We start from the raw sequence: 14,394 nt of genomic DNA, 5'->3' as shown, positions 1-14,394 counted from the left end.
CATGCGGCTGGGCCGGCTTACCTTAAACCTCTGCAACTGTTTTTGGTCAGCGGCCACAGCACGATCCTGACGGGCTCCCCATGACTGCAGCTCGTCAGCCGGCTGCTGCTCATGACGCAGAACCAGGTCACTGTCGGCTGGGTTCATGTTTGGCCAGATTGTTCTGTCACAGACAGAGGCAGACAAAAACCCAAACGCACGACAGATTTGAATGGGCAGGCAAAGGGAAGGTCCAAAAACAGGCAGGGGTCACAAACCAGAAAATCCAGACAGACCAGCAGACAGATCCCAAGGGGCAGGCGAAGAGGCAGGGTCCAGGAATCAGGCAGGGTCGGTACACGGGAGGTCAGTCTGAATTGCTGGAAAGTAGGATGCATCACTGACAATCTGGCAGAGAGCAGAGGACTGAGCTGGGTGTATATAGTGTCCGGACCGATGAGATGCAGGTGATGGCAGGAGCACAGGTGACGGGAATGAACTGATTGGCAGGAGCACAGGAGAGGGGAAGACAAGGAGAGTTATTGGGGGAATGACACCGGCCCGCCTCCAGGTGTGACACTCTGTGAGTGTTTGACTCGGAGCTGCTCTAAGGAATATAACGTTTATTAGCACATCATTTGCATCAAGAACATAAAACATAGAGAGACAAACGTTCATTATGTGCCTGTAGTTGTTCAAATGAACTGAAGGAGGTCAGACATCGACCCAAACCACAACAACACACAGCGCTTTATAAATTGAAACTACACCTGCACATAATCACAATTATTTGTTCATTTTTAGAATCAGAATTAGTTTATTGTCAATGAGGATTCACAGACTAGGATTTATCGGTGAAGTCGTGCATTAAACAGTAATAACAATAATAGATGCTAGCTGTGTACGCCCTAAAATAGACTAAGTTACACAGACATCACAGAAACAGCAGCATCAGGAGTGGATACACAGACGCGTATTAGCAGCAGTAAAACTAGCATAATCACGCAGTGCAAAGTGTCACACCTTGAGGCGGGCCGGTGTCATCCCCCACTAACTCTCCCCGTCATCACCGGCGGCTGTGGTAAAGTGGGTCTCTACCACAGAGTGGGTCGTCCAGCGATCAGAAGGTCGATGGTTTGAATCCCAGCCCTGACTGTCTTCGTGTCGAGGTGTCCTTGGGCGAGGCGCTGAACACCAAACTGCTCCCAGTGGGTATGGCAGCAGTCACCCACTGGAGGGTGAATGTGTGTGTGTGCGTGAATGGGTGAATGTGAGGCCTCGTGTAGGGCGCTTTATGAGTGCAGTCCGTTTACCATCAGCCCGGACGCTACTTTTCTTTGTTTTCTCCAGTATCTGGACCCGAGACTTGATTCTTCGTTTTAGCTCTTCATGACTTCCATCTAATTTATGCATCATATTTTCACTTTCTTAAGGTGTTTAGGAGAAAGCTGCAATGCTGAGGGCTGAGTATGAATTAAAGGAGTTTTTATTGGATTCATTTTTCATTCAGTATTTTAATGTTTCCTAATTTCACTGCTTAACCTCACAAATTGTTTCAATGCATTCCAAGCACAAAAGTGAGCAGATATAAACCAGAAAGATGAAAACAGTGTGATTGAGCTTTTGGTATTGAAATACATGCAGAAATTCAAACAGATGTTTATGATTTCATTTTTAGAATAAAGCACAAAAACAAATGAAGTGGTTAGCTGCTGCGTATCAAAAACAAATATTAGCTCAGGTCTAAAGATATGTAATCTAACCAGCCCAAAAGATGGAAACTAGACATCCGGTATCCCGCACCAGAAAGACTGAACTCAGCACAACTCAGAAATGAACATTTACAGGTTCATCCCCATTCGAAACTGTCCAAAGTCAGTTTACTTCTGCACGTCTTATGTTTCCTCCTCCATCATTTTGTCACCATCCAGTCCCTCTTCATGTTTTCCTTCAGTGTTTCCTGCGCTGATGTCCAGCACTTGTAAGCTGGACAGGTGTGCGAAGGAGCTCTCGTCCACAGAGTGCACAGACAGGCGGTTAAACCTAAAGAAAGGGGGGAAAGAGAGCTTGTGTTGCACTTATCTTCAGTTGAAATAGTCAAAAGCACAGCATCCAACAAGATGGATAACAGACAGCCGATGACAATGAAGAATGGTATCTGTGAGGGGAACAGCCCACCCCCACGCCGGGATCATCCACAATGTGAGTACACACACGATAACGACCAACAGTCACGCTAGTCATTCACAGGCAGGTTAATGTATCTAGAGCAGGCTTGGGTAAACTACGGCCCGGGGGCCATATACGGCCCTTTGGGCTTTTTGTTCCGGCCCACCAAACTTGTCCAAATTATATCATTAAAGAGAATGTTGTTATAATTAAACCTCATTCCTTTTCCCTTTTCCCTTTTCCCTGTAATGCTACCTTTAAAAGTTAAAATCCTTTCCTGTAATGTCTTTTACATGTTATTTATATTAGTTCACACAAATGCTCCATCCATCTGTTCCTGGCCCGGCCCCGCTGGCAACTTTTAGAACCCATTGTGGCCCGCGATCTAGAGTCACAATCGTTCCTAAAGATTCAGAAACAGAAACAACAACAAAAATAACGTGCTAAAATGACAGTGACGTGAATTTCAATGGCAAAGGAAAATATTCGCTGAATTATGTTAGCTCTAGTTTAAAACACCTCAAATTTGAAGCACGGCATATTCAATTAGAAAAATATCTGAAATCTTTTTCGTTGTTTTTCAAATGATCTGTTCAATAAGCAGATTCTGAGTTGCATGATGAGGTTTAAAGTACCGGTACTGTTCCCATAGGTTCTAAGAGACAACGCCCTACTACAGTTCAGCTCTCTGCTATTTACAGGGTGCGTTAGATCAATCAAATCGTGTAAAATATGCATCTCAGGGAGGGGCCACTCAACCATGTTCAAATTAATTCAGGTTTAAAATCCTCTTTTTATTGACATTTTAGCATAATGTTGCCAACTTGTTTGAAACATTTGTACATTTTAAGAAGCAATAACAATCTTCAAGAATTAGAAAAATTGCAAACAATTTGTATCTAAATCAGCTCTGAACTGATTGTAAAAATCTGTTCAGCAAACAGTGAAATGAAAAGTATGTTAGGAGATTTCCCAAGATTTGCACAAAGCCCAGACATAGGATGTCGAACAGGATTGCTTTAAGGATTTCTGCACGTCTTTCAAACAATGGTGGAAGACAAATGGAGGGTTCCTGGACAGGAAGCCAAAGAATTAGCAGTAATGCCACTGCGCTGAAAAACGAAACTCTCCTGTCTCCTGTCGTAAGGAAAGCATAAAGGTCCCTTACCGAAGGTAGATGCCCTTGATGTCTGGCGTGCCTTCAAAAGCTGAGGCAGGTACGCTGGAGATGCGGTTACTTTGCAGGTAAAGGTATTCCAGAGACTCAGGCAGGTCCGAGGGGACGTGTGAAAGCTGGTTGTCAGACAGGTCTAAAGTCTAAAGTCACAAGATGGAGAAGGAACATAACCTTAACTTCAGCACTCAGATTGTTGGCCTCTCAGCTGGCCAACGAAGCAACCCGAACTCTCCTCCTGCTGCTCACTCACCGCCAGAGCGCTGAGCTCCATCCAGGCTCCCTGGTAGATAGAATTCAGCTTCAGCTGGTTGTTGCTCAGGATGATCTTCTGCAGGTTCCCCATGCCTGACAGTGCACCATCCGGAATAGAATTTAGCTGGTTGTTCTTGATTTCAAGCACACGCAGACTGCGAGGAAGACCCATAGGCAGCAAGTGAAGACCGTTCCCCGACAGATCTAAGGTTTCCAGCATGCGCAGCTTCCTGAAGGCCTCGTGGTGGACCCTCGGGCTGGTCAGTTTGTTGTAGCTGAGGTTGAGCTCAGTCAGAGTGAACAGATGGGCAAGGTCATTGCGGCCAATTTCCGAAATCAAGTTGTGCAGTATCATCAGGGTCTTGGCTCGCCGAGGCAAGCCCCGAGGAACCCGTTCCAGAAGGTTGTTGTATATGTGGAGAGTGTGAAGCTTCTTTAAGCCCTAATGAGAATATAAATGTACGGTCAACCGGCAATGCACGGTTACAAAACATATCTAAAATGTAATATCTATTATATACTGGAAACGCACCTGGAATGCAGCCGGGTGGATGGAACGTGATCGAAGCATGTTATTATGGAGGAGCAGGTACTCAAGGTTTCTGACAGAACTCAGGGCGTCTCCCGGGATACTGCGAATGGAGTTTTTCTCCAGATGGAGCAGCAACAGATTGCGAGGCAAACCCGTTGGGACAACACTCAGGTTGTTATTGGATAAATCCAAATACTCCAGGCTGTTGAGCTGACTGGCAGGAGAAGAGAAAGTCATAAATGCATTTGAATTCAGATCAATTCTGTTATTTTGTGTTTTTTTTCTGTTGCAATAGAGGCAACACAACTAGGGTTTAGTCTACCTGAAAGTCTCGTTATCCATGCCCTCGTTGCTGAGGTGGTTATTCTGGAGATACAGCTCTCTGAGGTTCTGCAAGTTGTCAAAAGCCCCTGCTGGGATTTGCTCCAGCTTGTTACTCTATGACAGGAGCAGGTCTTATGTGATTACTGTATTCATGAATGAAAAAAGACATCCACCCCACGGCTAAAACCCAATCCACATTTGTGCTGGACCTTCAGATGTAGACGGTAAAGGGTAGAGGGCAGATTTCCAGGGACAGTCTGCAAGAAGTTGCTGGACATGGTGAGGATTTCCAGGTTGCCAGAGCCATTAAACATATGATGAGGAAGCCCTGCATCAGTCAGCTTGTTGTTGTGGAGATACACAGACCTGGAAGTCATGGATGACGGAAATCACCATTTCAGCAACAAGTAGTCAATCTAGCGAAGCTTGCAGATGTTTACCTCAGTTTGGGTTTATGGCCAAATGTGTGTGGGTAAATAGCTGCGAGCTGATTCGCAGCAAAGTCCGCACTGACCAAAGAGGGTGGTAAGACCCTCGGGGCCGAGGTGAGCTGCAAGCACAAGAGGGACAAGACACGGGAGCATCGCAGGCAAAGCCAGACTCTCAAGGCAGAACCGGCAGCTGAAACGGGCTCCCTCCACTGGGTGAGAAGGAAACCACGTGAATGTCAGGTATGACTCACCTTGTTATTTGCCAAATATAAATAAGACAGCTGTTCAAGCATCGCAAAACCTTCATCTTCAAGGCCTGGGAAGAGAAAAGCCATCACACGCCAGTAAACAGGCTGACAAGTGTGTAGTATTCACCAAACATGTGTACTCTAGTCTCGAGGGCTAACCGGCAAAAACTGGAGTGGGTGGGGTGAATATAACACATCCTGTAACCTTTAAAATTCATATAAATATATAATGCTAGACTTAGAGGAGGAATGAAAGATAGACATTCACAGTCCAGTGGGCGACTGCCAGGCCTGCTGGGAGTTCAGACCAAGGGCACCGCTGACCCACTGGTCTCTGAATGACTCGCTCTACCGAGCCACAGCCACCCCGCCGGAGCTCGAACAGCATCAACACCGTCATTGGTGTCGTCATAGCAACGTAAAAGAAAAAGAGTCCTGGTCTGGATCAGCTACCAGGACACTAGCCTGATCCAGACCCGGTTTGTGTCCTGGTCTGGATCAGCTACCAGGACACCAGCCTGATCCAGACCCGGCTGGTGTCCTGGTCTGGATCAGCTACCAGGACACCAGCCTGATCCAGACCCGGCTGGTGTCCTGGTCTGGATCAGCTACCGGGACACCAGCCTGATCCAGACCCGGTTCGTGTCCTGGTCTGGATCAGCTACCGGGACACTAGCCTGATCCAGACCCGGCTGGTGTCCTGGTCTGGATCAGCTACCGGGACACTAGCCTGATCCAGACCCGGCTCGTGTCCTGGTCTGGATCAGCTACCGGGACACTAGCCTGATCCAGACCCGGCTCGTGTCCTGGTCTGGATCAGCTACCGGGACACTAGCCTGATCCAGACCCGGTTTGTGTCCTGGTCTGGATCAGCTACCAGGATAACTGAGTTTAAACTATGTTGCATTACTTTTATGGATCTGGATCGTCTTGCAATTAGCGAGCAACAAAAGCCTGGTTGAAAGTCAATGCCGCATTTTCCCTGATATTTAAAGCCGCATGATTCAGATAGAAATGGTATCTGTGGTGCAAAGAGACAATAATAGTAAGAAAAAAATGCATCTTCCACTGTTGCACGTAGTGCGTGCACAGCCCCATTTATCTGGTCTCTATTAAGGGTCTGACCTTGCACCCCGGGTTCGGGACCCATGTTTAAGGCGTTTACCGTCTGTTGTGAGCCAGTTGTTCTGCAGGTTGAGAGTCTCAAGCTGATGCAGATGGGAAATATGTTCCACTGTTATCGTCTCAATTTTGTTGTTCTGGCAAGGCAACAGACAAACAAGCGCAGATGAGAGTTTCGTCTGAGGTCCTTCTGAATTCAGTCAGAGTGTTGAGGCTAGCACGATAGATACCTGGAGCGAGAGCTGCCGGGCGTCGTCCGACAGCTCAGCAGGAAACGCTGTGAGGCCGACCCCAGCACAGTCCACCGCCCCCTCCGCCGTGCAGCTGCACTCTTGTGGACATTCAGGGAGCTCAGATTTCGTCCCTTTGATTGTAACGTTGAGCTCCTCCTCGTCCTCTTGCCCTGGTTCAAGAGGGGCCTGGCAACGCACCAAAACCAAGGCCAAGAGCAGCACAGTCAGAGGCTGCAGGGCGGAGTGCGTGGGAGAGCTCATGTCCACTGCTCAGTCCTCCTATTGCACAAGGACGGCGATGGAAAGTCAAAAAATCAGATCACAGTTTCATTGTGAACATGCTCTTTGTTCTTTGTTCTTTGTTTTGTCTTGTTCTCTCGCTCTCTCTCTCTCTCTCTCTCTCTCAACCCAGCCGGTCAGACAGATGGCCGTCCACAATGTGCCTTAGGTTCTGTCCAAGGTTTCTGCCTGTTCCAGGGAAGTTTTTCTGTCTTTCCCTGTAAAGTGCCTTGAGATGACTTCCTGTTGTGATCTGGCGCTACATAAATAAACCTGAATGAATTGTGAACCTGCAGCTACAGTTCCCTCGACTGCTTCCAGTGGTATTGCTTTCATGTCTTCTTGTCTTTATTGGCCATCAATATGAAAACGTGCCCAAATAGATACTAAAGGACGACAGCGTGAGTACGGAAGGCTTTCTCGATATCCGTATCCGTCGTACTGAGAGTCGCCCAAAACAGAGATTGTTCCCGTTTCAGCAACTCTATTTAACAACTGAGGATTAGCCTGATCCAGACCCGGCTGGTGTCCTGGTCTGGATCAGCTACCAGGATAACTGAGTTTAAACCATGTTGCATTACTTTTATGGATCTGGATCGTCTTGCAATTAGCGAGCAACAAAAGCCTGGTTGAAAGTCAATGCCGCATTTTCCCTGATATTTAAAGCCGCATGATTCAGATAGAAATGGTATCTATCCCATATAACATCATATCTCCTTAATAAGATGGATAAGCAGACCTCCCCTCTTTGTATTAAATGTAAACGGTCGGTGGGGACATACATCCACTGTTTCTGAGACAGTCGCCTGATTTTGAGGTTTTGGAGCAATGTAGCCCAGGAACTGAGGAGGATTTTTCCAGTTAGGGTTACAAAGGATTCAGGACTTTTCATTTTAGGCTTGCCTTCAAAGACATTATCCCTGAGCAGATTTGATTTCAGACTCTGTGACAAGCTGTTGTTTCTGGCTAGGAGATGCATTCTGAAACAGTGGATAAGTGCCAGACCTCCCACTGTTACACAACGGTACCAAGAAGCGTACAAAGTTCTGCCCTTAGAGAGGCTTACTGCACGGATGAAAGGGGGCGATGGCCTGTTCCAGAGAACGTGGTCAGCCTTTCTGAAGTACTTGCCCTCAGCCTTTCTGAAGTACTTGCCCCCGTCCCTTCGGGACACAGTAAATAAGGGGAGATATGCGCTAAACTGGCGTGTTCCCGTGATCTAATGTCATCATCTACCTCAGAACTTATTGTTTTTGTTTTCTGGTGACTATGTTGTTATTTTTGTTGTATTTATTTTGGTTATTTCTATATTTTAATTCTTAACTTAGATTTACTCCTTTTTTTCTTTTTTTTCCTTTTCTTTTAGAGCGGAGCGAGTGGGCGGTGCGGGGTTACAGGGTTGGGTTTTTGAGTGACGATGGTATGGAGTTATAGGAAGCAACTTTATTTTGGATGGTGGTGTATATTTCTTTGTATTTTGATATATTTGTGATTACAGAGTGCTTGTTATTGTTTATGTTCTGTAACAAAAATTCAATAAAATTTATTTACAAAAAAAAAAAGAAATTGTATCTATGGTGCAAAGAGACAATAATAATGACATCATCCAAACACACATCCGTGCACATGAACATATTATATCCGTTGAAATCAGAGCACCCCATCCTATTCTTTAAAAAGCTGCATGTTTGATGACAGGAGGAAGACGGTGAACAAGAGTTTTTAGCTGATAGCAATCTGGCCAAGAAAGAGGAGGGATAAATCGAGAGCAAATTGTCACACACTGCAGCCAATTTCAACATTTGGAATGACCTCACATGACGTCTATTCCCCAGGGTGGCTGGATTATTCCTGCTCCATTAGGGGCAATACTCATTTACTATAATCCAAGATGAGCTAGCTGAGGTCACAGGAAGGTAAAAATCAATCATCAATTCATGTGTTGATGATAATTCACCCAGCCCACTAACGGACACAGGAAGCAGCTTTGATCTTTGGCTACTGCTGTAAATGACAGAGGCCCATTTACTTCAAAAAGAAAACAAGGAATAAACCAGAAAGAAATGTTATTTTGAAAAAGATGTTCTGGAACCGTGTCAGAATGTGTGGATCTCGTGGGACCGGTGACGCCGTGAATCTCCATTTCCTCGCTGTGACTAGTGGCTGGGAGGAAGAGCAAATGCTGCAATCAACAGGAAGCATACTGTGCTGGATGTGAATGTTTAAAAGTACACACGAATCTTCTGCCTGTATCAGATGTGAATTGTGTTTAACATTTCATTTCAAAAGCTCTCAGTGCAGTTTCGTTTCTATGGCAATAGACAGGTTTTATACAACAACAAAAGGTGTCTCTGTGTGCCGAGATCTTTGGGCCTCACTAAATATGATGGGATCATTTGAAGAGATGAGATGTGAACCCTCCCCACGTCTCCAACAAACATCGATCCATCGTCCTTTACAAAAAATAACAATGTGTAAGAAACTCTTCTGGTATGAATGAAATTACACCAATGTTTACACCTCAGTACAAGTATATAAACATATATTATATATTCATGAAACAGCAGATCTACTGGATTGATCTGGCCACAGTTGTTCGATTTGGCTGATCAATGCTATAAATACTTATAAATCTGATTTATCGGTAAAATGACAGAAAATAGTTTTTGCTAACAAAAACAGTTGTGAGTAATCTATTCCTACTTTCGTGTTCAATACTTAGAATTCTATAATGATGAACCCTGCCCCGCCCATCCCTGCCCCGCCCATCCCTGCCCCGCCCATCCCTGCCCCGCCCATCCCTGTCCTGTCCTACCCCGTCCCGTCCCGTCCCGTCCCGTCCCGTCCAGCCCCGTCCCGTCCTGTCCCGTCCCGTCCTGTCCAGCCCTGTCCCGTCCCGTCCAGCCCTGTCCCGTCCCGTCCCGTCCTGTCCAGCCCTGTCCCGTCCTGTCCAGCCCCGTCCCGTCCAGCCCTGTCCCGTCATGTCCAGCCCTGTCCCGTCCCGTCCAGCCCCATCCCGTCCCGTCCCGTCCCGTCCCGTCCTGTCCAGCCCTGTGCCGTCCCGTCCCGTCCTGTCCTGTCCAGCCCTGTCCCGTCCTGTCCAGCCCTGTCCCGTCCCGTCCAGCCCCGTCCCGTGCCGTCCCGTCCCCCGGCTTTTCTAACAAACACAAACACAATCCGCTCAGCAGCATGTGAACGCCCGGATGAAGATCAAACTCTTGTGAACCTTTTTCAGGAACCAGTCAGAATGAAAGTTCAGCAGAGAGAGAACTTCAGAACGCTTGAATCAGCTCTCTGTAAAGCTGAAAGCGTCACGATGCCTGCTGTCGAACATTATCAGCGTTACTGGATGCTAGAGAACGTATGAAAGCGCAGTCTGAAGCACAGACTCCCATAAAACAGGAAACAGGAAACAGGAAAGCATCGTTCTGCTCCACTACTTTACCTCCTCAAACAATGTTTGCTGAAAGTCTGAAGTCCAATTCCAACGCAGGCTGTCCCATAGCAGGCGAGGAGTCACGCAGCCACAGCAGATAGCCTCCAGATGTGAAAATAGTGGGAAAGGAAGGGGAACAGGAGCGAGTGGAAAGGAAGGGAGCGAGTCAGTGAGAGAGCGCTGACCTGAACAAGAGCCAAAAGCACAAATTCTTTTGTTTTTTCCCTCATATTTATTCTGAAGACTTAATTTTCCCCCCTAAAAGTGGCTTCAAAGCTCGATGAACAAACTTAAGCCGCTGATATAAAGAAGAGCCGACGTGGATTCAGACGGAGGCGAGGGCTGACGGCGTGAGGCAGCCAGACGGGGGAGACGGGGGAGACGCATGGACGGAAACTCTCATGGTTGAATCTGTGGCATCAAGAACGTAATTATCGTACGCGGGGTCAGAGGTCGAGAGGCACGTCCATCAAAGCAGGCAACACGACACAAAGCCTACGGCGAGGAGCGGCACCACAGGAGACAGACCGCTGCTACCTGAACTCGAGGCGTGGTCGGTTCGACCCCGGCTGGGTCACCGAGGTGAGGATGTGGGGGGTTGAGATACCGGAAACACGCAGGTGACCCCTGGTGACCCCTGGAGCATCAGAAGATGATTTACAAAGTACAGTAACACTTCGACCCGCGAGTGTTCCGAGACACGAGCAAACCCGCCAGATGGTGGCGCTGATAGGCGAGCGCTCGGATAGCGCGTGACTCGATCAGTTCAGGTCTTCACCAGCTTCCGTCCTCGTCTCCCTCTCGTCTACCTCTCGTCTTCTGAAAGGTACAGAATAAAGTGTAGAAAGTGTGCGACCCCCCCAGCCCCTCCGCCGCTGTTAGCCACTATCGTCTGTGTCGAAGGTCAAATTCATAATAAAACAACATTTTATATTACAATAATACTGTTTATCATTTAGTGTGTGTGTATCTATATAGTAGTTAAAAAATAAATCCATTGTTATTAGCATTTATTTGGGTGTTTTCAGACACCGGAACAGATGAAATTGTTTGTTCTATGTGGAGAACATTTCTCCACATAGAACAGTCCTTTGTCCCTCAGCAACAAAGACACAGGAAGGAAAAGAGGCGGGACACCTGTTCCGTCCAGTGGCAGCGTTGTTATGGGAAACCAGATTTCCATGGTGTGAAAATAGCCACGCAGGAAAACAGATACATGAAATCTGTGTGCCTCCTTCCTGAACTTCAACCAGCAGGAGTACCGGTAGTCGTGTTACCTACTGTCTGTGATGTTTCCAGCCTTTACCAAGTTATAACTGCAATTAAAATAAGGGAAAGGTACACGTCCAAATTATATTTATTTCCACATTGTATGCTCCAAGTTGAGCCGACACTGAGTCCACATCGAGGGAATGGTTTGCATAAAGCAAGCGAGCACGCCCAGTCAGTGCCGTGATCTGTGTCGTCATACAAAACGTTATGAAGGATATACTGCTGGACAGCGGTGGAACGATAGATGCTGCAAACCTTGTTGGATTTGAGTTTCCCAACAACAATGGAAACAGTGAGCTTAATGCAAAATATGGATTCCTCCATGCCAAAGTTAATTAGCATTGTATTAAAAGATAGCCCACAACAATAGTTTAGCTTGAACTGTACTGTAATAATTAGTGATCAATACCAAATTATAGTACTACTTCACTTCAGGGTAAATGCCTGGGACATAACTAGAGATACTGGAGACAACTCGCTGGTTTGCCTTCACACAACTGAGGAATCAATTATCCTCCTTCATAAGAAAAGATTCACGAATCGCTGGATGTGTTTGTGCAACGGGTTTGTTGAAGTCACCGAGAACGCAGGTAGAGAGGGAGCCAGCAAAGAAGAAGAGAAGAAGAGAAGAGGAAGAGAAGAGGAAGAGAAGAAGAAGAGAAGAAGAGAAGAAGAGAAGAAGAGAAGAGGAAGAGAAGAAGAAGAGAAGAAGGGAAGAAGAAGAGAAGAGAAGAAGAAGAGAAGAAGAGAAGAAGAGAAGAAGAGAAGAAGAAGAAGAGAAGAAGAGAAGCAGAGAGGAGGAAGAGAAGAGGAAGAGAAGAAGAAGAGAAGAGGAAGAGAAGAGAAGAAGAAGAAGAGAAGAGGAAGAGAAGAAGAAGAGAAGAAGAGAAGAAGAGAAGAAGAGAAGACGAAGAGAAGAAGAAGAGAAGAAGAAGAGAAGAAGAGAAGAGGAAGAGAAGAGGAAGAGAAGAAGAAGAGAAGAAGAGAAGCAGAGAAGAGGAAGAGAAGAAGAAGAGAAGAAGGGAAGAAGAAGAGAAGAGAAGAAGAAGAGAAGCAGAGAAGAGGAAGGGAAGAAGAAGAGAAGCAGAAGAGAAGAAGAGAAGAAGAAGAGAAGAAGAGAAGCAGAGAAGCAGAGAAGAGGAAGAGAAGAGGAAGAGAAGAAGAAGAGAAGAGGAAGAGAAGAAAAAGAGAAGAAGAAGAAGAGAAGAGGAAGAGAAGAAGAAGAGAAGAAGAGAAGAGGAAGGGAAGAAGAAGAAGAGAAGAGGAAGAGAAGAGGAAGAGAAGAAGAAGAAGAGAAGAGGAAGAGAAGAAGAAGAGAAGAAGAGAAGAAGAGAAGCAGAGAAGAGGAAGAGAAGAGGAAGAGAAGAAGAAGAGAAGAAGAAGAGAAGAAGAGAAGAGGAAGAGAAGAGGAAGAGAAGAAGGGAAGAAGAAGAGAAGAGAAGAAGAAGAGAAGCAGAGAAGAGGAAGAGAAGAAGAGAAGCAGAGAAGAAGAAGAGAAGAAGAGAAGAGGAAGGGAAGAAGAAGAGAAGCAGAGAAGAAGAAGAGAAGAAGAGAAGAAGAAGAAGAAGAGAAGCAGAGAAGAGGAAGAGAAGAGGAAGAGAAAAGAAGCAGAGAAGAGAAGCAGAGAAGAGAAAGAGAAGAAGAAGAGAAGAAGAAGAAGAAGAGAAGCAGAGAAGAGGAAGAGAAGAGGAAGAGAAAAGAAGCAGAGAAGAGAAGCAGAGAAGAGAAAGAGAAGAAGAAGAGAAGAAGAAGAGAAGAAGAAGAGAAGACACGCTTGCTCTGACTTCAGTGCAGCTTCTGTTCAAGGAGCTTTACCTTCAACCTGCGCAGATCTACGAAACTCGTCCAAAGGAAGCTAGACAGAGACAGAGACAGAGACAGAGACAGAGACGGAGACGGAGACGGAGACGGAGACAGACAGAGGCAGACAGAGGCAGAGACAGAGACAGAGACGGTGACTGGGGCACTGAAGTTGTTGGACGGCTGGAAGGGATCAATGACCTTGTGGCAGAAGAAACCCTTTTTGAGACAGGTGGCCATTTTTCCAAGCCTGAAGATTGAGGACAAAGGAAAAGAGGACAAAAGAAAATTCCTGAGGAACGAGAGGCTTTTTTTGGGTTGAATTCTGTGATTGGTTCGACTCAGAACTCGAGCTCGGGGTGACGACTCTCTACCAGAGATTCAGATTGCATGAAACAAGAATTGAGTTCCAACCAGAGCCTGTTTGTGTCCAGTGAAGCCGCTCAGCTGCTGCTAAGCGTCACGTTTACGACACGTTTCATCGGCGGTTACTGCTGCTCCAAACGATCCGGCTCTACGTCTGCTTGTTCTAAACAAACGCTGCATCTGGATGGGATTGTACAACATCATGTCAGATGTTCGTTTTTCAGGGCAGCTGTTACACAATTCATGCAAATGTATCAACGTTACGAAGACAACCGAGCAAGCAGAGGTACGGCGGATGTTTTAGTGCCGTAACGCGAGCGTATGAGAGTATTACAGTACTATCGCTGCTCGATATATTAAGCGCTGCTCCTCTGGAGGGATGTGAATCGAAAGCCCGTTCTTGTTGAGGACCGGTTCCGAGTGTTTCAATTTCTCGCATCCATCTCAGCGTGTATTTCAAAACCAAATGTATCACAGGAGTGAATAAGGTTGTCCCATTGTGGCCCGGAAATGCCGTCTCCTTTCTGGGCCACAAACAGTCCGCTCTCTCCCATGATTCTCTGGACATGGATGACTAGACCCCCATTTTGTCCCCATAAAAACCAAAGAGTGAGTGCATTGACAGTAACGGACCCCCCATCCGAGGGCATACTGGGTCTCCAGTCGTTTCAAGAACCTTACAACGTCAATGTCAAAAAACAAGCAAGCTTAAAATATCCACTTTTAACTACCCTCGCCGAAGGGGAGGCGAGGGTATTGCAATTGGGTCCGTTT

General features: G+C 46.4%; 1 protein-coding gene across 1 annotated transcript; it reads right to left on the bottom strand.

The window, feature by feature from the left end:
- Window positions 1-1,474: 1,474 nt before the first annotated feature.
- On the bottom strand, window positions 1,475-6,728 carry podn (podocan). Its single transcript, XM_068743417.1, has 10 exons — window positions 6,465-6,728; window positions 6,278-6,371; window positions 5,116-5,180; window positions 4,874-4,983; window positions 4,643-4,799; window positions 4,432-4,547; window positions 4,110-4,323; window positions 3,576-4,019; window positions 3,317-3,465; window positions 1,475-2,022 (listed from the first exon to the last, which is right to left on the bottom strand). The coding sequence occupies exons 1-10, from the start codon at window positions 6,726-6,728 to the stop codon at window positions 1,875-1,877; spliced, it is 1,761 nt and encodes a 586-aa protein (XP_068599518.1). The 3' UTR covers window positions 1,475-1,874.
- Window positions 6,729-14,394: the final 7,666 nt, after the last annotated feature.

Source organism: Brachionichthys hirsutus, chromosome 9 (assembly GCF_040956055.1).
Source record: "Brachionichthys hirsutus isolate HB-005 chromosome 9, CSIRO-AGI_Bhir_v1, whole genome shotgun sequence".
NCBI lineage: Eukaryota > Metazoa > Chordata > Actinopteri > Lophiiformes > Brachionichthyidae > Brachionichthys > Brachionichthys hirsutus.
Note: the sequence above shows the minus strand (reverse complement) of the source record. Positions and strands in the feature narration are given on the sequence as shown.